The sequence below is a fragment of the Apus apus genome, chromosome 1 (assembly GCF_020740795.1).
Source record: "Apus apus isolate bApuApu2 chromosome 1, bApuApu2.pri.cur, whole genome shotgun sequence".
In the NCBI taxonomy this organism is placed as follows: Eukaryota; Metazoa; Chordata; class Aves; order Apodiformes; family Apodidae; genus Apus; species Apus apus.
The window spans coordinates 94,303,566-94,330,214 of NC_067282.1; the positions used below are offsets into that span (position 1 = coordinate 94,303,566).

At 42.1% G+C, this 26,649-nt stretch overlaps 1 protein-coding gene across 3 annotated transcripts in view; it reads left to right on the forward strand.

Moving 5' to 3' along the window:
• HUNK (hormonally up-regulated Neu-associated kinase) overlaps positions 1-26,649 on the forward strand; it is a 57,125-nt gene that overhangs the window by 13,486 nt on the left and 16,990 nt on the right. For all 3 annotated transcript variants that reach the window (XM_051607965.1, XM_051607966.1, XM_051607967.1), the window contains exons 2-5: positions 7,379-7,671; positions 16,560-16,615; positions 22,066-22,201; positions 24,028-24,155. In XM_051607965.1, the coding sequence (XP_051463925.1) occupies positions 7,379-7,671; positions 16,560-16,615; positions 22,066-22,201; positions 24,028-24,155 (613 nt within the window). The remainder of the gene's footprint in view (positions 1-7,378; positions 7,672-16,559; positions 16,616-22,065; positions 22,202-24,027; positions 24,156-26,649) is intronic.

Sequence of the window (26,649 nt, forward strand, 5' to 3'; positions counted from 1 at the left end):
TCTTTGTCTCAGTCTCCTGGCTAAGCTTAAACCAGTCAGTAAAGTTTTGTGGGTTTAGGTGCAGAAGTCCAAGTCTCAGGCCTTCCCATTGACTGTCCCCCCAGCTGCACTCTGTAGCCTGCAGCTCTGAACTATGTCTGAATGGTCAGGGAGCACCAGGCCTCCAATGGCCCATGGCCCAGGACAATGCTGAGAGTCGGCACTGCTGCCTGACTTGGCATCATCTCCAGAAGGTCTGTTGGAAGCAGACTTGCGGAAAGAGGACAGAAAAGAAAATCAAAGAAGATGGAAAAAAAAAAAAGGCCGGGAGGTTGTCCCTCCAACAGTTGAAGTTGCTTCTCTTATGCTGTGTTGGTCTCCTGGCCAAATCCCACAGTGCCTGCTGGATTCTTATTCAATCCAGTTTCCTCTCAATTCAGCTGGAGCTCCCTTTGGCAGGAACTGCCTTCCTCTTCATTTAAAGTTAGGCGAGAATTTGCAGAAGGAAACAATTCAAGTGGTTGGATAAGTGGGGAAAACTTAAGTCCTCAAAACATCATACCCTGGTTTTGCAAGGTCATGTGCTGTCTTCTGTTCTCTGTAAAGTTAAACATGTTATAACATTATTTTGCTAGTCAAGGACATTACTATGAAGCTGTTCTCTGGATATTGCTGCAAGCATCTGACGTGAGCATTGTTCAAGACCTCTTGACTTTAACTCAGCAAACAGACCATTGAGAAAACCTATTTTTTAGCAAACAGGAAGGTTTGCTGCCATTGAGGTGTTTCCTTTTGCCAAGAGGCAGCCTGTGCAAAGACATCCTATCTAGCAAGCAAGAAACCCAAGGCTGAACTCAGACCTGGTCTCCTCAAGTGCTAATGTACTGTGTAACTTAAGTCACTGCTGATCATATGGTTGTTACTTGTTTTTTTTTCAGGTGAAGTCATGATGTGTCTTAAGCTGGTCAAAGCTTGAGCTTTGAATGGAAAGCCATGTAGAGGGTTTGATGTTTTACTGTAAAACCATGGCTTGAGTAAAGCTCTTTGCAGCTTTGGGCGGGGAGTTGGGGGAAGAGCCAACCAAAAAACAAAATCATAGAATCATAGGATGAAGAGACCTTAAAGATAATTTTGTTACACCCCCACTGCCAAACCCACACCTCCCACTAGACCACTTTGCTCAAAGCTCCCATCTAACCTGGCCTTGAGCACTTTTAGTGAGGGAGCATCGCTTACAGAAGCCCGATTGCCTTCCATCAATTTTGTATGTAATTGAAAGTAAGTTCTACAACAGGCTTGGATCCTCCCTCCAATATTATTTGGTTTGTGTTCAGCTTCATCCTGGTATCCAACACTTGGTTTCCCATCAGCAGTACAGTGCAGGTGGACCATGCCTTGAATTTCTTATTGAAGTACACAGAAGCTGAAAACCACAAGTTTTCAAAGCAGACTTCCAGCATTGAGGAGTATTTATGGAGGGTTGGTTCAAAGAAAAATCTCTCAGTAAGACTGGGCTGCAGGCTGACAAACAGCACTGCTTCAGAGCAGTCAGGCAATGATCTAAGTAGACCTTTGCATATCCGCTGGGTAAGCAAACATCTTTCTCTCACTAACAAAAGCACTGCTTCTTGACCTGTGATCTTTCCAAGTGTCACTGGCAGCGTTATAAATAGCAGGCAGAAGGGGAGGGGGAGAAGATGACTTTGCCTTCTGCCCACTGAGCACCTGGAAGTTCTTCCTGCCTGGTGCAGCAGACCTGTCACCAGCTCCATGGACTTAGCATGCTATTGGGATGCAGGTCTGGGGGGCTGCCTGGAGTGAAATGTGCCCCTTGCCGTGGGCATATGGACACTACCCCAAAGCATCCTTATGATCTGTGAGCCACCTTCTATGCTTTGTTGCAATTTCATATGTTGAGGTATGACTGTTTAAAAAGATGATGCAAATGTGTTTTCTCTGGATGCAGCAGTGATCTAGCAACCGAAGCCCTGGCTCCCAGGTTTCTCCAGGCAACGTTTGGTTCTTTAAAATGTCCCTTCTTGCTTTTTTTCTCAGGGCCTTGCTTTGACTGTTTTTGTGCCGTTTGGTGCCAGCCAGCTCCTCTTCCCCCCACCGACTCTCTCTTGCAGATTCACAAACCCTCCTAAAACACTAGCTGGCAAAAAACCTCCCGCCCATGTGTGTCCAACACGTGCCTTTGTTTGGGTGATGACACGTGCCTGTATTTGCTGATGGTGTTTTAGCTGCTTGGTTCTGCAAGCAATGTCACCATCTCCTCCAGGGATCTGTGAAGAGTGGTGTTTGCAGTTCCCCCTCACCTCCGTTTTGGTATGCTTTAGCCCATCCTGAACTATTTTAGTGCGACTATTGAGAGAAGCAGCAATTGCTCATATGATGTGTCACACCATAAACTTCAGGAAAGTAATTCATTCCAACAGTGTAATTCTAGGACTCAGGAACCAAAAATATGGCCTATTACTCATCTTTGTATCTCATAACACAGAATAACCCAAACCATGTATTTATTTACACAGCAAAGGTTTAGCCAAAAGCAAAGTGTTGAATGTCAAGAGCCACTATTGCTACATATTGAGAGTAATTACTTGCTTTATCATTTATTTTTTATTCCTGTGCCAATATTAGCCAGGAATTCAAGTCAGGAGATAGGCATGATGCAGAGACAGAGAACCCCTACTTGAAACTTGGAAGAGCAAAGCTGAATACTTGGCATGTTTTGAGTAGGCTATGAAAGCTTGAACGTGTTTATTTTATGGTTATTTAACATCTACTGTATTTTATCTACTAATTTTTTTTCCTTTTGCATGAATGTAATTTTCAGGTGTGTGCACACACATCTACACCATACAGGAGGCTGTGTATAATAAATGTGTCTGGGCACGTTTGGTCTTCCCTTACCTTGGTCTAGCACTGGATGAATCAGGGATATTTAGCTAGATCAACCCTGGAGCAACTGAGTGCAGAGTTCAATCCCTAGACTTCATCTATATGCTTCAGAGTAAATTGTAAATTGGAGGAAAATCCAAGAAACTCAAGCAAAATAAACCCACAGAAGCTCTGCTGAGAGTGCTGATCTCCCTTTGCACATCCCTTGTACCATGGGATGCATTTAATGTAGGAAAGCAATGTGATGCTACAAGAAAGCAAAAAGAACTACGGTGCAAGGGGAAGGGCATTGTCTGGAAGGACAAAAGAGTAAACAAAAGGAGTAGTAAGGAGGAAGACTGAGGAGGAGCAGAGGGGAACAAAAGCTGGAAGCTATTATGGAGAATGTCTGGATGGAAGTTGAAAGGCTGTTTGTGTGATTGGGTTGTGGTGGGTTGACCTTGCTAGACACCAGGAGCCCAAGAAAGCCTCTCTATCACTCCCCTCCTCAGCTGGACAGGGGTGAGAAAATAGAATAAAAGGCTCTTGGGTCAAGATAAGGACAGGGAGGGATCACCCACTAGTTACTGTCATGAACAAAACAGACTCGACTTGGGGAAATTAGTTTAATTTGTTAACAGTCAGATAAGAGAAGGGTAATGAAAGATAAAAACTAAATCTTAAAAACCACCTTTTCCCAACCTTCCCTTCTTCCCAGATTCAACTTCACTCCCAGTTTCTTTACTGCCTTCTCCTACAGGAAGTCAGGGGATGGGGGTTGCAGTCAGTTTGTCACACATTGTCTCTGCCACTCCTTCCTCCTCAGGGTGAGGACTCCTCAGACTCTTCCCCTGCTCCAGCATGGGGTCAATCCATTGGAGGCAGCCCTCCACAAACCCCTCCAACATGAGTCCTTCCCATGGGCTGCCGTTCTTCACAAACAGCTCTAGCGTGGGTCCCTTCCACAGAGTGTAGTCCTTCAGGAACAGACTGCTCCAGCGCGGGTTCCCCCGAAGGTCACAAGTCCTGCCAGGAAACCTGCTCCAGCATGGGCTCCTGCATTAAACTCAATGTGCTGCAGGGGGACAGTCTGCCTCGTCATGATCTTCATCATGGGCTGGAAGGGAATCTCTGCTTCAGAGCCTGGAGCACATCCTCCTCCCACTTCTTCACTGATTTGCATGTCTGCAGGCTGTTTCTCTTACATACTCTCATGCGTCTCTCCAGCTGCAATTGCACAGGCTGTTGGGTTTTTTTAATATGTTATCACAGAGGCGCTATCACCATCTGGCCAGCGGCAGCTCTGTCTTGGATCCAGCTGGCATTGTCTGTATTGGACATGGGGGCAGCTTCTAACATCTTCTCACAGAAACCACTCCTGTAGCTGCCCTGCTACCAAAACCTCAAAACCTTGCAGTGCAAACCCAGTACATGACAACTACAATACTTCTTTAGTTACATAGAGGTTTCTTTTAAAGACCTTGGCTTTTGAATAGTCCCTGAGACAGGGCAGAGGGGGTGAGGCAGCCTCTGTCTTGAGTTATTTCCAGGGTGCCCCGTGCTGCAGCATGGACCTAGGTGAGGACACAAGGTCCCACGCACATCTGTCCCAGGGGCAAGCAATATTGCACCGAAGGTGTGGGAGATGTAGCCTTACCCTGTGTTTTACTCTTATTTTTCCCCTAATGCAAAGCCAAAACAAAACTTTTATTCCCACCCTTGTCAGCTCTGTCAGCTGTGCTGGTGGATCTCTTGGCCCCAATGCACGGGGCCTTGAAGGAGGAAAGGTAGCTCCGAGTCAAGAGTGCGTCCAAAAGCAGCTTTGCTTGTCTGCTGGGACAGCAGCAGATTTGGTCTACTGACCAAGTATCTGCCAAAATCAAGGGAAAGATTTGTCCTTAAGGCACAGAAAACTAGTTCTTTGTGATAGTGAAAAAGACATCCAGTAGTCACCTAGGTGGCTCCATCTCCTGGGTTCAGGTGGTTGGCCCCATCTCCACAGCCATGCTCAGCCTGGGCAGCAGATGTGTACACATGGAGTAGTGTGCTTTTTTTGGGTAAATGAACTGGGAATGACTTGCCTACATGCAGAACAGATTACTGCTCCATACTGTTAATACTGCATGTTTTGTATCTGGCAGCAGTGGAAAATACCAGGTGTTTGGTTTGGTTATTTTTTTTTTCATTTCTGCAAAGATTGTTTTGTGCTGCCAGCAGACAATCTGGCATCTCATGTTTCTGTAACCCATTAATTTGTTTGTCCTCTCCAGAATAACTTCTGTGGTTTGCTGTATAAATAATACACACGAGCCTCTCTGTTCTCAGTTCTATCTCATTAGATGGAAGAACATGCTAAGACTGTTTCCTTGGTGAATCACCTGAGGCTTTAAAAAATGGTGAAGTGCTAATTTACCTGTTGTTTTATCTTATGACTAAATGATCTTTCTTTAATGTGAGTAGTCAGGGAGGTAGCTTCCGGGCATTTATGGTCCTGATGCTGCTCTGGGCTTCACCTAGGCAGCTGTCTCGTGTGGTGTTCAGCATTATCTTTTTATCAAGGGTATTTAATCAGAATGATCTTTTAGCAGCAGAAACAGTTCCAGCTAATAGCATGCTCAGCGATATTGACTTCTGGCTCTTAGGACAGACTGTGAAGCCCCAAATCCTTTCGTTTTATTCTTCAATTCCTTTGCTGATAAAACTTGACTTAGAGTCAAGGCGTTTGTGTCAAAGGGTATGGATTTATTTTTGTTGTCGCATTTCCAGACCATATTTTTGTGGCTTTTGTTCTCTAAAGGAAAACCAAAATGTTCACTAATTTAACCTTTCCTTTGCTTGCAGAAAAAATAAAGGTAAGGCTAGTCAGATTGAGACCTGTCTTGTGCTTGATGTGTGCTTGGCACTTTGTCAAGCTAGGAAGACAGCCAGATATATTTGGAATAAGTTTATCTCCCTGTCACTGAAGCCCACCAGCCTGCGGTGCTGTGGATTGTCATGATGTAGTTGGCCATAGTTGAAAAGGGATGTTGTGTGAGCTGGAGGTGGAGAAAAGCTTCTTGGACTTGCACTATTGCCTGGGTGTTAAGCCTAGGGTAAAAAAACTCGGAGATTTTCCCCACATTTGTTATTCCTTCTTATTGCAGGAGTAAGGTAATGTGGGAGATCCTCCAAGGCCAAATCAAGGCAGACAGAAGAGATGTGGATGCAACATCTTTGTGCCTGTGTCTGGGGGGGCAGTTGTGGCATTTTCTGTGCGTTTTGTTGGACCTGTACTCATGTAAACAAGACTCTTCCGCATCATGTAAAATTCACTGTCATGTAGGAATACCAAGCACTGTGTTCCCCCCTCCTCATCCTGACAAACAACCAGCTGTCACTTGGGTAATGATGGGTGAGCTGAGGGGTCTGGGTGCGTGCGCTGAAGGACTTCCTTTGTTTTAGAGCTCTGAGGAAAGGAGGAGCCTGGGAGGAGGATTCCATGCTGCCTTTTGTTGCTGAGCCTGGCACAAGCTGTTTAAATCTTTGTCTGGTGCAGATGACCTGGAAGTCTACAGCACCCAATCTAAATAAGAAATCTCAATAAATGAGTGTCTATAAATTTGAGGCAGAAAAAGGCAGATACTTTTATTGCAGCTATTTAGTGAATCCATTAAAACAATGAAAGGAACCAGATTGTTTAGGTGTAGAACAGAGTGATATCCTAGCCAGTCCCATCCTTTTGTTCTCATGTGGTGTTCTGCACCAGCAATGAGAAGGAAAGCACTTGGAGAGGTGTTTTGTAGGTTGTGGTACAGTGTCTCCTTAGTTTTATTATGTATTTCAGTTTCTTATGGGCTTCAGTTGACTTGGACAGCTGTGAGCTGGTGTGCCACTTAAAACTTGTACTAAAAAAAAAAAAAAAAGTTTTGCCTTCTTGGATTTTGCAGAGTTGCTCAGTTCTAGGAGTCACAAGGGAATCATATTTCATGTGTGTTTTAAAAGAGGAAAAAGAAATGTGCCAAGAGAGTGATAGCAAAATTATTTTGTTTTTCCTTGTGTGTTTTTATTTTGTTTAATCATGCAAAACTAACACTTGGCTATAGTTTAAGAAACTTACCATGGAAGCATATAATCTCAACTTGTATATCCAAAACCAGGACAAGGCAAAAATGACACTTAAAACTTGTCAACACCAGCCTGAAGGCTTTCTGGGAAAATAGATAAAATAAATGCCCAGCACTAAGTGTGCTAAGTGTTTGGGTATGGTTAACGAGATTGTCTCCTCTCCTTTGTTACCTATTTCCTTGTAATAACTTTGGTCTGTCATTGTACAAGAGAATAAAGAAAGAAATTGTCAGTGAGGATGGAAAAACAGCTATTTCTCTGACCAGAGCAGTTGTGCCTGGAATCGTGGTGTATCAGTTGAGACTGACGTCCTTTTGAGAGATAGTGGTTTTTTAGGTTGTTTATACAAGGTTAAAGCAATAAATCATTGGTGTGACTGCTAACAATCCCCTCTCCTCTATTTTTTCATTAGGTGGCAGTGAAAGTAATTGACAAGAAAAGAGCCAAAAAGGACACCTATGTCACCAAGAATCTGCGACGGGAAGGGCAGATCCAACAAATGATCCGCCACCCGAACATTGCTCAGCTGCTGGATATACTGGAAACAGAAAACAGCTACTACCTTGTCATGGAGCTGTGCCCTGGTGGCAACTTGATGCACAAGATCTACGAGAAAAAAAGGCTTGAGGAGCATGAAGCACGCAAATATATCCGGCAGCTTATCCTGGCAGTTGAACATCTTCATCGGGCAGGAGTGGTTCACAGGTAATCTTAAAAACCCTCTTTGGTTAAAATGTATCTCAGAGCCTCTAAAGGGTAATTTGGCATTTATTTGTATAGTAAGGAAACTTCCTTGTAAAACATATTCTTGATGGCTTTTTTGGCTAATCTTCATGATAATTGTTTAAGAGGCTGTTTTTTTAGACACTAGAAAGTATCTGCAGAAAGCACTTAAGAAAGTGTGCAGCTTCAGGTGGGCACACGGGAGCTGCATTCATTCCGTGTCCTTTAAGGTTAAGCCTGTGCTTTGTGAAAATATGGCTCTTTCCCTGCAAGTAGCACTGGTTTGCCTCTTGAAAGCTCTGTACCAACATTAACTAATGAATCATTTCATTATTTCTTTGAGGAGGTGGTTGTGTGTCTGTTGTTTTACTGGTGGAAACACAGCAGTAGTATAGGGAGGTGAACTGATTTGCCCAAAGCCTCACAGTGACACTGCTGGGACGAAGCCTGAGTGGGACCACAGAAGTTCCTTGCTTCTGCTTCTCTGCTCTTTCCTTTTACTCTATTGCCTCAACAGGACCTCACAAGTTTGAAGACTGTGAAGTACAATGCAGAGTATGCAGCCATTGAGTTCATTTCACACTGTCTTCTCAGGAGAGATCCAGAACTGTTGCAATATGTCCCTTGCTTTCTTTAGGACCTTTGTTCAATCGGTGTGTAAGCAGGAGGTGAATCTCCTTGCAAGATTATGCTGTAGAGTTAAAATGTTACCTGGGCTCCAGGGGAAAGTGGACAAGTTCATCAGAGAGAAGTCTGCAGAGGGTTGCTGAATAAGGAGTAGCTTCCTCTGCCTGGGGAAGACCCTGAGCAGCAAGTGGGGGAGGCTGAGAGAGTACAGATGGAGCTATCACATGTGATTCCCTGTCCCTGTACCTTTCTCCGCTTGTGTGCTTTGGCTGCTATGGAGACAGGAGGATGGTGGGCTGTATGGACCTTTGGTCTGAGCTCTTATGTCTCCTGTTTTGTTCTTAGGTATATTTATAGGGTATTGTCTAAGAAGGAGGCTCTGCTTTCTAAATTTGGGGCAACTGGTGTTAAATCTGGACTCCCACATACTTCCCATATGATGCTGAGCAAGTTGTGTAGGCCCCATCTTCTTAGGTTATGTAGGCACGTCATAGGAGCTAGGCACCTGAATACTTTTGAGGATCTGGGTCTTAATTTCCTTGGCTGCACCAACTCTGTAGAAGACGGAGAGCTGTTGTATATACTCGTCCATAGGGCTGCTGTGCAGGCAGCTGGCAAACTGCCTGAAAGCACCCCACAGCCACCTCCCCCAGCTGTGTGCTGAGCTGCCTACCACTATGCAGTGCTGTTGGGTGCATCTGTCTTGGTAGAACTCCATGCGTTCTGAAAACTGCTTTTTGTGGTCTTGAATCTCTCTGTGTGCTCCTTGTGATCCATATGGGATAGGTGCTACATGCACATACAGCCTCGGATGTGCTGAGGTCTTATCGCAAGCTAAATTTCTGGTACGACTGTAATACAAGTATTTGAGTAACCAGCAAGTCTATTCTGCAGGATCTCTATCAGCAACTTAGCTGCTGACCTCTTTAAACTATTAACCCCACAGTTTGGGGCATGGAAAAGGAAGAAGTCTTTTTAATTCTTTAAGGGATCAGTTGATACCCGGTACATACAGAGAGAGAGGAAGGAAAAAGGTCAAAGTTTCTGAGATGGGCAGAGGAAATGCGGCAGGAACAGATGAACACGTTTAGCCTTTAACAGCAGTATTGAGTTCAGCAGCAACAGTTCCTCTCCCTGAAAAAATTGCCTTCTGCGTAGGGGCTTAAGTGCTTATGGGGGGTTGGTAGGCCTGGCTTTGGTTCCGTTCTATTTCAGAGAGTGTTCCAATCTGCATTTTATACAAAAATAGCTTGTTCACTAGGTACAGGCTAGAATCAGCAGGCTACTGTGGTGGGAAGAAGGCAAGGCTTTGGTGTCCAGAGAGAACATGAGCCCAAAGAGTCCAAGTTCCTGTACAGATGCTGTACAGCAGCAGTTTTGGCCCTCACCCTTCTTTCTCTCTGCTGTATCTGGGAACATAAGTGCAGCTCACAGAGACTGAAGCATGAGGGACCTTCATGAGTGGATGGAGGAAGCAGCCTTGGAAATGCTGACATGCTCTGCTGCGTCTGGCAGCTGAGCTCTGTCCATCCAGCCCCGTGACACTGGCTTAATCCTAACCCCAAGGCAGTGTACTCCATCCACTCTATTTGTCAGATCACAGTGCGGCACAGAGCTTGTTCTTGGGAGTCTTCCATCGGGTAATGAGCAGGTCCAATTCTGCTTAAACTGATAACATTTGACAGGCTCACGGGCAGTGTATCTGCAAGTATTTTCTCTAGCTTAACCATTCAATGTCTTGAATTACTCTGCAAGTAAAATACGTAGAACAGTGGAGAGATGCAGGAAAACCATGGATGATCCAGATTTGTTCTCCTGGCTCCATGTGAGCAAGATAGGGAGAAAGAATAATAGTTACCCCAGGAGTTGTCCTTCAGCATCTTGGGCTTTTGACTGTGCCAACCCTAAAACCAGACTACTCAATATGCAACTAAAGAGGGGGAAAAAATAGTCCAGAAGTCTGATTCATTCTCACCCTGGATGAAATGGCAGTGTTCTTTTGTTGTTACTGTTGTTATTTTTTAAAGCAGGTAAAAAAAATAGCACTTTCCTCTGTGTGGTGATCTGTGGGTGTTCCCATTCATTGCGGGCGAAAAAAACCCAGCATCCTAGGCCAGAAAGCAGTCTACTGTTTGTCTCTCTCCAAATGCCTTCATCGTTCACACTGACTGGGGCAGGATGTTGGAAAGTGTTCACTGAGTATTTTGTTACAAAAAATCACTGGTTTTATCTGCATTATTCAAGGAATAATATACATGACTTACCCTGGTCTATAACTCAGAATGAAAAAAAGCTAGATAAAGTAAGTTGCATAAAATGTGCTTAGATTATTTGATTAATATTACTCAGCAAGCTTCATGACTTACAAACAAGACTTGGCATGGCAGGAAAGCACTCTGATCTTTGGACAAGAGCTAGGACCCAGAACTCAATGGAAATACTTCTGTTACAAGGCGTTGATGTGTGAACAGCCTAAAATTAAAACACTTCAAGAAACCTCATTTTATTTAGAGGTTTAAAAAAAAACCCCAAAACTCATGTTTGATTATATAGATGCATTTTAAATTATAAATATTTCATCTGTTACTGATGGATGAAGATTGCAAGTTCCTGAGTGCAAGAACTATGTTTGATGAGTGGTGTCCAGGGTTCAGAACTCTTTGGCTGCCCACTGAAAAAAAAAAAGCCACTATTCCATATATAATTTAATGTAATCATCTCTGTTTCATTCCTTCTATCAGAAGAGCTGGTTAGTTGCTAAAAATATACTTGCAACAAGCTCAGCTGTGAATCAGGTAGGAATATTTATCTTTCCCTCTGACAGAGGAAAACAAAGCCAAATGGCAGTATCTGGTGAAGCTTTCTCTTTTCGGAGGGTGTTTACATAGGCCTTCATGCTGTCAAAAAGCAGGATGAGCAATAAGCCCCTTGGGAGTGTAAGGACAACAGAGCAAATGAAGTGAAAGCCTTGGTGCTTGCCACTGCATCCCACAGGAAATTCTAAACAACCCTTTTAAAGTAATTTTAAGAAAATCCAATCCCATTCAGTGCAATTACTGTCACAATGTCAAAGAATTTAATAATATATTGGTAGCAAAGATAGCTTTCTGTATTCCCTTTTTTTCTGTCTTCATGGCAGCACATTCATACCTTCCACTGCTGTTGTGCAATTGATGGCAGATCAGGAGTTTGAAAGGCACAAAAAACCCCTGAGGTTTTGAGCAGAGTTTAGGTATTTTTCCATGATCTGTTTCCCTAGCAGAATAAGGTGATGCTGTATGATCCAATTGCTCAGGGTACTACGGGATTCCTGCCTCGGTACCTGCTACTTTGACATGTTGGCTTTGATAACTTCCATCCTATTAATTTTAAGTGCCAGTAGTCTGGCTGCTGATGCAATATTTATGACAGATCCTGCACTACAGAACAAAGTCTCCCTTTAAAGTGCAAAGCTGTCTTTCTAGTTTATGTCAGATTTCAAAACTACCTTGGGCATTCTCTCCTGGAGTACTCTGCTGTAAACAAACTAAACATTGTTTTAGTGAAGGCAATAGACTGAATTCCTCTTTTACAGAGACAAAAACATTAAACTCAGTGACATTGTGACTGATAAAGAATCAGGCTCAATAAATAATATTTTGGTAACAAAGCCTTTGAAATTTATATTGATATGATGATGAAACCAAATCTCTGCAACCTTTCCAACTCACCTCTGAATCTTGGATGGGGCTAGAATGTGGGATTGCGGGCTGGTAGTTAAGGAGTGATTTTCTGTGGTGCGGTTCTGATTAAAATAAGATGGAGGAGACAGCAACCAACCACTGCTGCTTTGCAGCTGCTTGCTGGTTAAACCTTCATTCTCATTCTTCCTCCCCCAGACAAGAAATAAAGCGTGAAATGCAAAAACTTCAGTTTTGCTGTCTGATGCTTGCAATGACACTGAATAAGTTGCTTTTCAAAAGCACACTGAGCCGACAGCTGAAGCCTGGAGTAGCTCGCTCAGTGAAGGAGGCTCATGTTGCTTGATGGAGTCACTGGCTGGAGCTGCGGTTTCCAAAGCGGACCGTGAAGCTCTCAGCAACACCAAAGAAAAACTGGCCCCATGAGCAGAAGAACAAACTCCCAAACAAGCCATCCCATGAAGCAGGAGTATTTTCAAATATGAGGAGCGATACTTGTGTACTATTAGCTTCACACACTGACAAGGCATAAATATATGCTGATTCTCCACATCGCAGTAATGCAGTTTAATCTTTCTTGAGTGACTTCATTATTCATAGATTTGACTAACGGGTACCACAGTTAGACACTCAAAACTTTGTGGAACTAAGCCTTCATGAAAATTTAAAAGTTTTTGTTCCTCTGGTATTTAACCACTGAGGGTGCACGCTGGTATTTTGAAGTTTTTCAACAATGAATGCGAAACATTTGCTTGAGGGTCAAAAATAAAATAAAATCCTTTAGTCCCATTTTTTTTAAGCACCGCAACTATAAGGACCAAGATCATCTTTACCTCAAGGAGGGAAACTGAGGGTCTCCAGCAGCTACATTTCTTCTCCCCACCTCCACCTCACGCAGCGTGGCACATGCTGCTGGGTGCCATAAGGGACTGCTTTTCCAACCTTTCCCGTTGCAAAGCAGCTGCATCCAGCACCAGCAGCCTTGCAAGAAGTGCAAGCTACGTGCATAATTATGAGGACCCTTGAGTCTGCAGGGACCAGTATGTGAGCCTGATGTTCAGTGCTTTGGGTCTCCACATTGACTTCAACATGGGTTTCAAGTGCTTTGTGTGTCATAGCTGGTAACTGGCATTCTCTCTTTAGAGAGAGGTTTGCATCTATTAAAAACATGCAAAAAATCCCCACTGACTAGAATAAATAAGGTGGCATGTTTGCTTTTATTTGCTAAACCATTTATAATTGAAAATGCATGAAATTCAGGGTTCCCTAACACTTTTGAGTGCAGTGATGCTGCTTTTTCCATTGCAATGAATTGATGCAAACATTCAAACAAAGCAGCAACTCAGATGAGCCTCTCTCTGTAAAGTATAATTGAAGTTTGAATGGGACAGAACTGACATAATAAAGCATTTAGGAAATTTGTGGACGTCAGTCCTGTCTGCAGGGTGAGCAGATGCATAATTGGATTGTACCAGTGCATTTTTTGTTAAAAAGAGGGTAATTTGGGGTATTGTTAAAGTCCCTTGAAGTATTCACTGAATAACCCTCTGTCTGTGCAGACACAGATCTTGTGCAGACATGCAGGCTCTAGTTGTCCTGTCTGCAGGTCCCCACCATCTCTATCCCCCACTGCCAGCCTGCTGCCAGGGATTGGGCAGCCCAGGGGTCCTACCCCAGTGCCTGCCCAAGGATCCACATCTGTGTAGCAGCAATTGTCCAACTATGGCTTAGTCTGGGGATTTTTGGTTTGGTTTCATACAGCATCTGCTTTGCATTTCTAAGGCTGGTTTGCATGGAATCATCCCATTAGGTTGTATCAAGGAGTAAAAACCTGTTGTCTTAACTCCCAGAGTCACAGGAAAAAAAAAAGTGTTCTCATATTGACATGTGTTGACAAAAATGTGGTACATATGGACTATTAGATCAGTTACCACTTACCAGCAAATCTGCTGAGAATAGACATATGGGTAAACATCTTTAATTAACCAGGTTTGATTGCATTCTATACTGCGGCTAGATTTACATTTAATTTTTTTCCTCTGATAGATTTAAACTATTCTGTAATATATACTTTTAGTTTTATTGTTTTAACCCTGAATCCTTTTAAATACGCTTTCTTGTATTTGTATTTAGCCCTCCTCCATTAGCTTCCAAATGGTCATTCTCCTTGCTTTGAGACATTGTATTGAGCATTGCAGTATACAGCCCAAAGCTCTATGTGCTTCTTTTAGTTTCAGTTTGGTTTTGTTTGGGATTTTTTTGAGGTTTTTTTCCCCTCTTTCCAACACTTGTTTTTTGGCAGTCTCTCTTGTTAAATTCCCGGCTCTGATATCTTTCTAGAGGCTAATCACTCTGTCTGTGAAAACCTCCACCTGCAAGCAATAAAGATGTAAGATGTGAAGAGCTAAGCCCTTTTTTGTCAGTAAGGGAAAGCAGAAGTGGTTGATCCAGATTCGTCTGGCAGGGCACATCCCCCTTGTATCAAAACATTTTTCAGCATTGGTGGTTGCCTTACGAGAGAATCTCCTTTAGTAGTATGCAGGGTGGTGGGTCTGGAGTCTCTCATAGCTGGGGTATCACATCATAGAAGGTTGCTATGAATGCCAGCTGGGCTCATGGGGCTGGAGCCGGTGCTTGCCCTTGGAGCAGGAGCAGGGCTAGAGAGTGGGCTCTTTGCAGTCTGGGTCTTGGTCAAAGCAGGGCCAAGCTGCTGTGATATTTAAAATTAGCTGACACTTTTACCGTGGTTTCCTCAAGTCAACACACTGGGTTATTGCCAGAGAAGGGAAAATAACACCCCCCTCCTCATGTCTCCCATTTCATTGACTGAGGTATGTTGCTTCTTTGCAACGAGAACTTGTGTTGATGTGTTTTACTACTGAGCGCAAAGCACAGTTCTCTCCTTAGGAAGCCTGGTGTTTGGCTGGATGTTCTAGGAAAGCCTGGATATCACCCCTGAATACCTCAAATCTGCAAAATACTCTCCTTCAGTAGATTTATATAGTATTTCCCCTATTTCTTTTTACATGTGAAGGAAGGAAAATCTGCAATAAATGCTCATTGGCTTGAAGAAACATCTGTTCAGTTTGGAAGTCCTTCTGTGGCTGTATTGCTCAAGCAAGTGGCATCCTACCTTCAAGTAGTCTTCTGCCTCAGGTTGATTTGCAATACAGCACAGGTATAAAATGAAATGGAGGGGAACATTTCAGAGTTCCTTAGAGTTAGCTTAGAGTTGGTCACTGCTGTTTTTCTTCTTTCCCAGATCCTTTCTTGTGAAAGTGCTTTGTTTGGTTTGGTTGGTTTGCTTGTCTTATTTTATTAAGCCTTGTATCTTCATCTGTAATAGAGGCATCCTTCATTACTCCCTTTGCCTTACAAAGGCAAAATAACTATGGATGTCACTGAGTTCCCATAATTATAGCTGATGGCTTTATTATCCAGATTTTTCCAAAGCGTGCTGAGAGAAGCATCACTGCCTGTCTGAGCTATTGATATCCCAGCATGCTAGTTGTTAGAAATACTTTGTGTCTGGATGGGGGAAAAGTTCTTGTGATAAAGAGACAGCCAACTGCTAGAAGTCATGGACAAGGCATGTAATGATGTTTTTCATGTTAGACTTGATGCTTAGATGATTCAGTTTGGGGTTTTGAAGTGTTTTTTGTGGAGGAGGTAATCTCTGGGATATGTTTCTTAAGTAGAACTTTATTTAGGAAGCCACAACTGCATCCTTAAACTGTGAAAGGGCGCATGTGGAGCGAACAGTGTGCTGCCATACCTGTCAGAAGAAAGGTGAGTCAATTTGTAGAAGGAGACCGCTTTCATTTTATACTCTCTTTTCCAATACTGGTCCAACCCCTGAGCTGTGCAGGGGCTCTGTGGGGTGGGACAGGGCAGTGTAGTGGGGAAAGCACAAACATGGCACTCAGAAAACCTGTGTGGCTTCTTCACTCAGCTTTGTTACTGGCCTTCTGGATAGCATTGGGCAAGTCATTTCAGTCCCTCAGCCTCAGTTTTCACTGAGAGTACAAGAGTACCAGTGCTGACCACCTCTGTAAGTAGTTTGGATGCCTCATCTCCAGGGAAGGCTGATTCTGTTCTCCCTTGTAGACAATAGCAGATGACAGATGTTTGATTCCTCAGATCTCTGTGGAAGAAGGTTTATTCTTCAGCTGTGACCAGTGAAGAGCCTTTGGTTGTGAAGGGTAATGAGAAAGTTGACCTCCAAGTCCTAAAACATATATTTGTATGTTTCCAGTGTATAAGATCTCTGCAAACTTTTAAGTACGTGAGAAATTTGAAGAACCTGATTAATTACAGGATGCTCTGACAAATGTTTACAAAGTAATTTTGTGCCTGAAAAATAGGTGTGAAACTGTGTATGAAAGCACTGGTTATTTTGGAGAAGAGACAATGCATGGAGGGTTCTGCTTTGAATGTGGAACTGTGTGCACTGTTTCCATTATGCATGTTATTATATGTGAATCTTGTAAATACACTGATGAGAGTGATGGAAAGCTGCTTCATTATTTTGGAAGCTCACTCAAAATATTTTATGTCTTTCAGAGATTTGAAGATAGAAAATCTGTTGCTAGATGAAGACAACAATATCAAGCTTATTGGTATGAAACCAGTTTGGCAATTCCAGTAATTAAAATTGGTGGTTTTATGCAGAGAGTTTTTGAGACTTTATAATCCTCCATGTGACAATTGCTAATGTTGCTGCAGAGAGGAGCTGAGAGAGTATAGATAGCAATCAAGCTGTTCCTGACAGCATCTTGTGAAAAAAATGTTCCAAATAATTCAGCTTTAAATGGGTGTGAGCAAAATCCTTCATCTTTTAACCAATGGCTTTCATATTAAAATCAGGAACTTTGTAAAGAATTAAAGCATTGACACCACAGAAGTAATTTATTTTATTATCTTGAGAGTTTCATATTTACAAAGGGTTAGATTCTGCCCCCATATACATATGCTTCTGCTAAAGTCAGTGGGAGTTACACACATTTTTAGCAGCTGGCAAAACTTGGTCCTATATTTATATTTGTTAAATTTCCTTCCAGCACCCAATATAAAATTGGTTTAGAGGGCTGTTAAAAATAAAAAAAGATCAACTACAGAGTCTTGATTTTATTCAGGTGTCAGTTGTATGCAGTGCTCAATTCATTCAAGTTGTGCAGACATTTTAGATTAATCATCAGTGGGCATAGTCTCTCACTACCTTTGAGTAATTTCCATTAATATTAATGTGGGCATTGAAAAAAACCCATGCCCTTCATAAACAGAAGACAACAACAACAAAAAACTCAGCATCTGTTTATATTTATCTCCATGCCTACACTTTTGCCAACAGCAGGGTCTCTGGTTGCAGACTTAAAAACTTGACTTTCTTTTTTCAAAAGGTTTCATCAAAGTGATGAAAAACACAACATTCAGGTCAAATGGACACTCACTGTAATGTATAAAGCACATACATCTCCAAACAAACAAGAGGAGGATGGTTAATGAAATCTGAAATGCTAAAAATTTACTTAGGGAATTCAGTCTTCAGAAATACTACCATGACTTTCAGGCATTACTCTGTAGCGAATCAACTGACTCTGAAAAAATAATAGCAAAGGAGAACTCTGCATTACCTCAGCTACAGGTCAAGAGGATACCGATATGTTACCATGAATCATTCATCAGCAATGATGGATACCACCCATTATCTTGATTTAGCAGATAAGTGAGACCAGATGGTTTGCAACAGTACTGGATGAACGTCTGATAGATGTGAAGAATTTCTATAACTTTCCTGTTACTGGGGGTTTGATTACACAACAGTGTGTGAACTTGACATCCAAACCCAGACCTAATCAGATGATACATGCACAATTAAAACTCACATGCCAAAAAATTACTTCAGAACTGTTCCTGCAGCTTCGTTTGCTTTGGTTGCATAGAAAGGTCTCCTCACAGTGGGTGGTGTGGGAAGAATAGAGAAAAGAGACAGTTTGATCTTCCATAGCCTCACTGGTGTTGAAATAAATTGTCCTCAGGTTTGCAGCCTGATGTTTTAAGCAAAGCAGATTGTACACAGTATGTATTTTAAAACAAAGCAATTAAATCCCACTGTCCAACTGGGTATGTTTTAGAAAAAGAAAGGTTTCTTTATTAGTAATAATTTTGCTGTAAGTAAAAACAGATTCAATATTGCAGTCAGCTCATGCTGTATTTCACGAGTGATGCTGGTGATCTCTGGTTGTTCACCCTGAAGAAGCAGTGCCTCTGTTCTTCATGCTCTGTCTGCTGTGCTTACACAGAAAGCTGGAGCAGGGGCTGCTGAAACCAGCCTTAGGTCCCTGGGCAATGTCTCTTCACCAACTGCCCTTTTCTACATGGTAGCAGAAGCAGTGCTTGAGCTGCTGCACATCTTTCCGTTGCCACCACAATTTCCCAGGACAAGGGAAATGTTTCAGCACATGTCTGTGGCTGGTTGAGTAGACCAGATAATTTACTCCTCTCCCCTGCCTGTTCCCTCACTCAGATCATTCAACGCTCAGTACAATATTTTATATAGTCTGTCTTTCTAGAAATTGGGAGGATCAGTTGTGTCACCACACAGTCATTCTTGAGGAGTCAAGAACATGTTTTGAGGAAATATGTGCTGCTTTTTATGCTTGGGAGAAGAGACTTTGAGCTACAAAACCAGCTCATATGAACTGCTTTGGGGTAGGAGCTTGGTGTTGTCTCTTGTGCAGCAGCTACCTAATAAAAATGTCGCTCTTGTAATAACTGTGAAATGAAGAAAACTTGCCATAAAGGAAAAAGAAAAGGTGACACGAAGATTGAAAATGTACCAGAACACTGAAAGTCCGTGCTTGTTCATCCATTTCAATGAGAACTGAATCCCTCTAGTCCCTTTTTTCACCCAGCTGCTTAATGGAAACTTGCTTTTGTTACTCTTTTTTAGTTACGTGACAAGGTGGTTTATAATACGTTCTTAGATAGTATTATTAGAAAAATTCCTTTTGCTATGTTAGGTGGACTTATTCTTAGCTGTCTGTCTCCAATCGTAAGAACAACACAATTGGAAACACTGGACATAGTTCACTTCTCTTTGTCTACCATCTCATAAAGGTGCTTTGAAAAGCCACTCACAGGCCGTGTGAAGTCCTTGGCATCCTGCTCAAGAACCTTACCACACCAAAAAAACCCTTCCAACAGGCAGCAGTACTGAGCTCTGTGGTCATGCTTGTCCAGCAGCTTGGTGCTAAGGCTTCTGTTATTGAATAACTCTTTCCTTATTCCAACTGCCACAACTTCAGAGATAGCCATATATCCATAGCTTAATGTGGGTTTCCTGAAGGCGTTGAAGAGTAGTAATGAGATGTGATACTTCGATAGTACGTGCAGTGGGGGTGGTGGAGTTGCCATGTCATAATATTTACTTTGGAAAGCCAAGTGTGGCCTTTGATCTGAATTCTGTAATTAGCTCGGCTTACTGAAAAGAAGCCTAAGACAGAGACAGGAATGGCAGTGAAAGTATCAATGCTGGTGGTAATACCTTCCTTATCAAGATCAGCAGTGCATCCTTAATAAAAATGACACTGTGATCGTGATGTGCTGCCACACTGTTAATAACAATATTCCTGTTTCTTTTGTAATAAAATCCCTTTCCCCAATATGCACGTTTGCATGCATCCTGCATTTCAATGCGGGGTAGGGGAAAAAAAAAAGGGAAGAAAAAAGCAGCTTAGATTAAATGTATGTGCTGAAAAAAGAGAATTAGATGTTTATAGTTTAAGCAAATAAGATAATGAAAACTTCCACTAGAGGGTACCTCCATGGATAATAATAAAAGAGTGCTGATTTACAGCATCTCAAAATATAGCCCTTCTGTGTGCTGATTGTAAAGCATTATACTGCAGTCAAGTAATTTTGAGGTGGTAAGACACAGTAGGGTAAAGACCATGAATAATACTGTGTGGGGATATTATTTCTAGGAGTTCTAAAAAGTATTTTACAGTTGAGAAAACCCACCTTGGGCCACAGCTAATAAATACATTAATTAAGTAAATGGATCCTCAGAAGTATTTGTATAAGCCCCAGGGATAATACACATCTAGTAGAGATGATTAAGCGGTGTCCAGAGACAATTGTTTCCCATCAGAAGTGAGGAAATTGTCTAGAGCCTTCCTTCCATATTGACACAGTTCTCCAGTAAAACCCCTTTGAGCCTCTTTGGATGTTTAAATATGGTGCTTCTTGTCTCTCTTGTGCTTGTGTCGCTTTCAGAGATGCAGCCAGTCGGGTGGAAAGCCCTGTGCAGTCATTTGGGCACTCCAGCTCACATAGTAATCTTTATAATTACATTTTTTAAGCTTTTTGTTTGTTTTTTTTTCCTATTTTTGTAAGGGAACAAGGCTAATGTGACTGCCCTGTCAGGGCACTTCTAATGCTTTGAGGAACTCCCGCCTGATTTCAGCCAAATTTGAAGTGGAGTAAAAGCTAAAGGACAAACCATTACTTCAAGTCTTATGTAGATAAGAGAGAGACCCAAATTAATGACTCTGTGGAGAGAGATCATTGCATGGGCTCAACAGTTGCCTGCTATATTTGGCCTGCAAGATGTGCTCCTTTAAGCCCATCCAGGCAGGTGGGTAGCACAGCCAGAAATATTCTGTTTTACAAGACACATGGATGCCAGGCACAAGTCTAGAGGGAGAGGATTCAATGGTCTACTTCTGACTGTCTATGTATAAAATGGTTTTCATTTTAAACACTCATGCATTCTGGGAATATTGAAGAAGGATGGATCAAAAAGAAGGGAACAAAACACACATCAGTGTTCTTAATAGTGGGATTTTTTTGTTGTTGCAGCTGTCATCAGTAACAATGTGAACATCTTTGATTGTGACCTCCCTAGATCCACTACTCCTGGAGTTATTGTCCTACAGCAAAAGCTGTTGTCCCTGTCTACCAGCTTTGCCCATCGTCCTCCTCCTTGCAAGCTTGTCTCGCTTCTTCCTCTGATAACATCAGGTTGTTTGACTTCACTTCCAAGACTCTTTGAAACCTCTCCTTGCCTTCTATGTCAGCTGTGGTTTCATAATTGCTTTCTCCCAAGACAGGCATGGGCTGCCACTCGACAGGGTGGGCTTGCACTCCCCTGGCTGCACATTGCTCCCAGGCACTTCTGCCGCTGGTGTGACTCTGTTTGCCTTTCTTCCCTCGCTTTGTGCTGTAATTTTAAAGATCCTTCCCTAAACCCAGCGCAGCCTGCAGCCACACCAGCACTGGAGCAGATGGGGGGAGATTTTGGGAACACCCTTCTCGGCGCCAGCCTGGTCCTGTTGGCTGAGAGCACTTGGGAAACTGCAGCCTCCTTTGGTCCGGAGAGGCTGCCTCTTGTCTCCCACCAGCTCATGGTGCCAGCCTTTTCCAGTCTCTTGTTATTATTGCCAGCAAAAGAGTGTCAGATACACCCAGGGGCCAGAAATACAGTAATTCAAGGCAGAAGTCAAGGAGGCACATTCCCCTTCTTGCTCCAAGATCTCCCTGTGTTATTTCAGAGCTGAAATGCTGACTCGGCAACTCTGTGCCTTTCTGCATCACCACAGCAGTCCCAGAAGCAACGCCCATCCCCCGCTGACTTAGAACTGATGGCTCATTTACACAATTTAGAGGGAAGTGGTGAAGAAGTCCCACTTAAACTTGGCCTCTACATAACATACTGCAGCGGTATGCAGTCCACAACAGCCGGAGATGGCTTTCTGCCCCATGCACATCATGTAGTGCCAAGCTCAATTCTGGTTGTGACCATCCAGTTCCCAGTGAAATGTAGTTGCTTTGTGTATGAAATAGATAATTGTGCATGTTCCAGGATTTTTTATTGTTTGTGGAAATCTCTGGTTATTTAGCACCTCAGAGAAACAAATTCTGTAGCATATTTGCATGTGGATGATTTTTCTCTCAGGCAGTTCATTGCTTAGCTTTTGGAAAAAATGTGGGCTTTTTCCCCCTTGTGTTGTAGCGCAGTTTTACTGTATCTGTCTCTTTCATAACTCTCTCTCTCTGCTTTTCACAGACTTTGGATTGAGCAACTGTGCAGGCATCTTGGGTTATTCTGATCCATTCAGCACCCAGTGTGGGAGCCCAGCATATGCAGCGCCTGAACTTCTGGCAAGGAAAAAATACGGGCCTAAAATAGACGTTTGGTCCATGTGAGTTACTTCTCTAGTTTATAATTGTTATTGCTGTCATCGTTACCCATTGCTCAAATGAGAAGCCTTATTCATGTATTTGGCTACTCTGAGCAAGAAAATAGGTTTAATTTGTGTGACTCTAAACTAAATTGCACAGCTATTTTTTTCTGAAATAGATCTTTTACCTACCTGTAAAAGATTGCTAGAACATATAGCACAGGGAGATTGCAGTAAAGAACAGCTGTTGATCAGTGATGTTCAGACATAGTAGAAGACATGGCTCTGACACAAGAAGGCCAACAGCTGTTTTTTGTGATTTCCTCAAAAGATCCTCAAGCATTCAGATGGGCTCTGTGCACTATCCACAGTCAAGTCTGACAGGAAATGTGATACCAAGTCAGGCTGTCACTTTGAAAGGACAGTTGTTTAACGGGGAAATAGCCAGAGAACTTGTGAGCCTTTGTAGGTTTACTAGTGTTGAGGCAAAAGATCAGACAGAAGTTCCTGGTGCCAGAGGTAAAAGAAAATATGAAGATGTTTTGCAGTCAGTGAATTTGTGTGCAGTACTGCTGTAGACTGTGCAATTCCCACTGCACTCCTGTTGGGCCTTGACATGGTCTTGGTTATCTTAGTCCTGGAGAGGAATTGGCTGAAATCAGTTGATTTTTAGCTTTTGCTTTAGTATTGACAGATTTTCTCTCACCAAGTGGAGATAATAGCATCTGTATAAATTTCAACAAAATAACAGAATTACAGTAATCCCCGAGTTGAAGTTTTTGGAACACTTGGGAAATGTGCAGTACTGTATAAAAACTACTACTGCTAAAAAAATTGGCCAGAATTTATATATTAGACTAGGACCTGCATCAAATTCATCCCTCAGTTTGACTCAGTAGGTCCCCTGTTGCACTTCAAGGCTCTTTAGAGCTTCCCCTGCTGAAGTCTAATTTGCAGTCTATCCTCCAAGGAGACCCACAGCTAAATCACTCGGTGGCCACTGAATGTCTCACCTCAGCAGTAGGACATCTGTCCATATCAAGGTTGAGAGTACCAGCCCTGAGGAATTCAGGCAAGCAGAGCACACTCATTCTTTTAAACCATTTAAATTTATCCAGAAATAATGTCGTGTTTCCTTTTTTAATTAAAATATAAAGAAAATATGGTTAACTCCTACCCTTCCTCATAGCTGAACAAATAATGTTTATGATAGCAGTTTGTGATAGCACACTGGTTTAGTTTCTTTCTGTTCAGATATGTGTATTCTATAGACTGGGGAAACAAATTCTCAAAAGAGAGGAATTCCACTCAAATTGAATTTAAAGCCCTTTTAAGAGAAAAAAGAACAAGAGTGCCCAACCCACTTTTCATCTCTGACTTTGCTGGGCATAAACAAGTAAATTTTCTGCTCTGAAAAATGTAGTTATTCATACTTGATCTTTGGGCTGCACCAGCAGCTGTGGCGGTCACGCTTGGGCACTAATCAAGGACCTGTGATTTCCCCATTGGTGGAGGCATCCCTTCCATACCCAGGACAGCACCAGGACAAGGCCTCCAAAAGCAGCGTGTGCCACTTGATTGTGGCATGGCATTTAGCTGAGGAGTTGCCTTAGAGCTGGGTTCTTCCCTGTGGCTCCCAGCTTATGTTCTACACATTGTGTGACCCTCCATGAGCTAACATTTGGGAATTCTTGCTCAAATAATTGTGTGCAACAGAAGAAAGTTTTCTTTTTGTCTTTTTTAATAGCTGTCAGACATTAAAGATGAAGTACAGTCACTAAAACCTAAGCTTCAGTTTTTCCCTGTTCTTGATAATTTTTGCCTTCTTTTTCTCTGTTTTCTTTTAGTGGCGTGAACATGTATGCAATGTTGACTGGAACATTACCCTTTACTGTGGAGCCATTCAGCTTGAGAGCTTTATACCAGAAAATGGTAGACAAAGAAATGAACCCTTTTCCCACCCAGCTCTCCACAGGTAATCAAGGGGGTGTGATGGTACTGGTTCAGATCCAGTTGGTCAGAACCATTGGGTTGAATTCTGGGTTGTGAATCTTGCTGCTGACATGGCATGCTAATTGGGAAAAATACTCTTCATTTTAGCCTCCAACAGATCTGCTGGAGTTGTCGTAGTATAACTCCTTTTGCTTTGACTTCTAACTCCTTTTGCTTTGACTTCTGTATTTAAACTGGAGAAGTGCCAACTTGTGCTGCATATGAGAGAGGAACAAATCCGTGAAATTGCTTTTGTAAAGTAGTTGGTCAGTTTTGCGCATTCAGAAGATTTTAGCGTAGGGCATGGATGCATCTACAGATTATTTTGGAATAACAAATTCCTGAGCATTGTCATGACTAAGACTGAATGATAAGCTGCCCCGAATGACCTCATATTTATTCTGGAATAATGACACACACAGAAAGTTATTTTGGGACAGTGGCCTGCGATAACCTTTGTGCCTTCACAAAATGCAAAGTTGTTGATATATTAGTATTAGAAATATTAATTTCTGCTTCAAAGCCATGTCACTAGGCAACAGAATAATTTTTCAGCTTATAGCAAGACCGTCATCAACATTTGGAACAAACTCCATTATGTAGTTTAGTTTTATTTCTGTATGCTAAATTTGCTGTTCACAGAGAGCTTCTCTTCTCCTTATCTGCTGACCTGTTTAAAAGGGATATTTATTCCGGTTAAAAGATTGGCAAATAGGAAAAAGATAACAGAGCATACATTTTCACTCAGTGCTCTAAGGAAGGCAACCATTGTCATAGGGGTAAGAGAAAGCCTTTGAAACTTGTGTCACAAAATGAATTCTCCCAAGTACAGATTTACCTGTATTCAGAAAAAGGAGGTAGTTAAGGTTTTCTCACACAGGTTACCTCTCAGTCATGTGGAGTATGTTACTCCTTGTTCACTCAGCCTCTGTATGAGGTACACTTTTCTTGCCAGCAGTTCATATTGCTGGCATGTTGTAAAGTGGTAGGTTTACAAGTGAGCTGGGATGCTGCAAGTCTTGACGTCTATTTGATGCAATTAGACTGTTTGGTATTTCCATTCTGGAGACTTCCCTTTAGGATTCAATTGCACAAAATGGCTATTTTAATGTTCTAGCACATGCTCGTAAGCCCCGCTGAGTAAATTAAAAGAAAGTTTATACTGACTGCTTTGTACTGTACTGATCTAGATGCCAAATCCTGCATCAATTGCAAAATTACTCTTTAATTCAGGGACTTGCATGTCATAATAAACATTTTCCATGTTTGGCAAAAAAATTACCAAACTTACCTCTCAGAGTGAGGTTTTTACCAATAAAGAGCAGTTGTGATGACGGTAGTGTCTTCAAACTGATGGACTGTGTCCCAATTGTAGTTTTCGTTCAGTCATCTCTGAGCAGGAGACTTCACTGATTTCACTGGAGTAACTTATCTGTTAAAGGCTGAATCACCCACTAAAGGCCTGTAGAAGACCAGCCACAAAGATAACATTACTTATGGCAGGTTTCACTTTGATGTTTCATTCATCCTACCATTTTATAATGGAGATCAGTTTTTCTCCCAAATGTATCTCTGTAGCATTTGTGGCTCGCTGACACGATGGTCTCCAGTGAAAATGGTTTCTCCTATGAGAACGGTAGCAGCTTGAACTCCCAGAGGTGATGGCAAATTAATGGAATAGATTTAAATGTGTTAACCTTTACTCATTGTGAACAAAGGTACATATTAGTTCTTGATCTAAGTCAGCAGCCTTGCATGTTCACTGGCACAGCAAACTGATTGAAGATGACATTTGGGTCAGTAGTTAGAAGCTTGGCTCCTCTGCCCTGCCAGTTGTTGTGTTCGTTAACTTCTTAGGTTTATACGTTCAACTTCTTTGATCGTATTTTCTTTTTCTGTAAATTCACATATACAGTAGACATTTTTTACAGGAGTCTTATTTTGCTTTTTCAGTATGTTGTCTTGCAATATTTTATTTCACAGTTACTCAACACACAGTCCCATCATAAAAGCAGCCAGTCTTATCACTAAGCAAGAGTATATTTTATTTGTATTAGTTAAAATGTTGGGTGAACTTGAGCACCCTAAGCAACTGTGTAGCAACAGGAAAAATTTGGAGTTAGTGTTTGGTTTTCCCATTTAGGAAACAATTTTTCATCAAGCTTCTTAAACAACACAGCTATCTCTACTGATTTTAGTTAAGCAGAGTTCAGTTGTTCTGCAAATTGGTCTTCACGTCTCACACATTCCTTTTTTTATCCTCAATTTACCACTTCTGTGTGACTATAGAATCACAGAATGCTGGGTTGGAAGGGACCTCAAGGATCATCTGGTCTAACTTTTCATGGTTCATAGTTTTCCTTCTGGAGCACTGAAATGGAGATGAGAAGGGGCATCATCTATCCATGCCTGTAGTTTGGAAGAAGGATTTTATTAGATGGACCTCACTCATGGCTTGTGAAATGACATGGCATTTT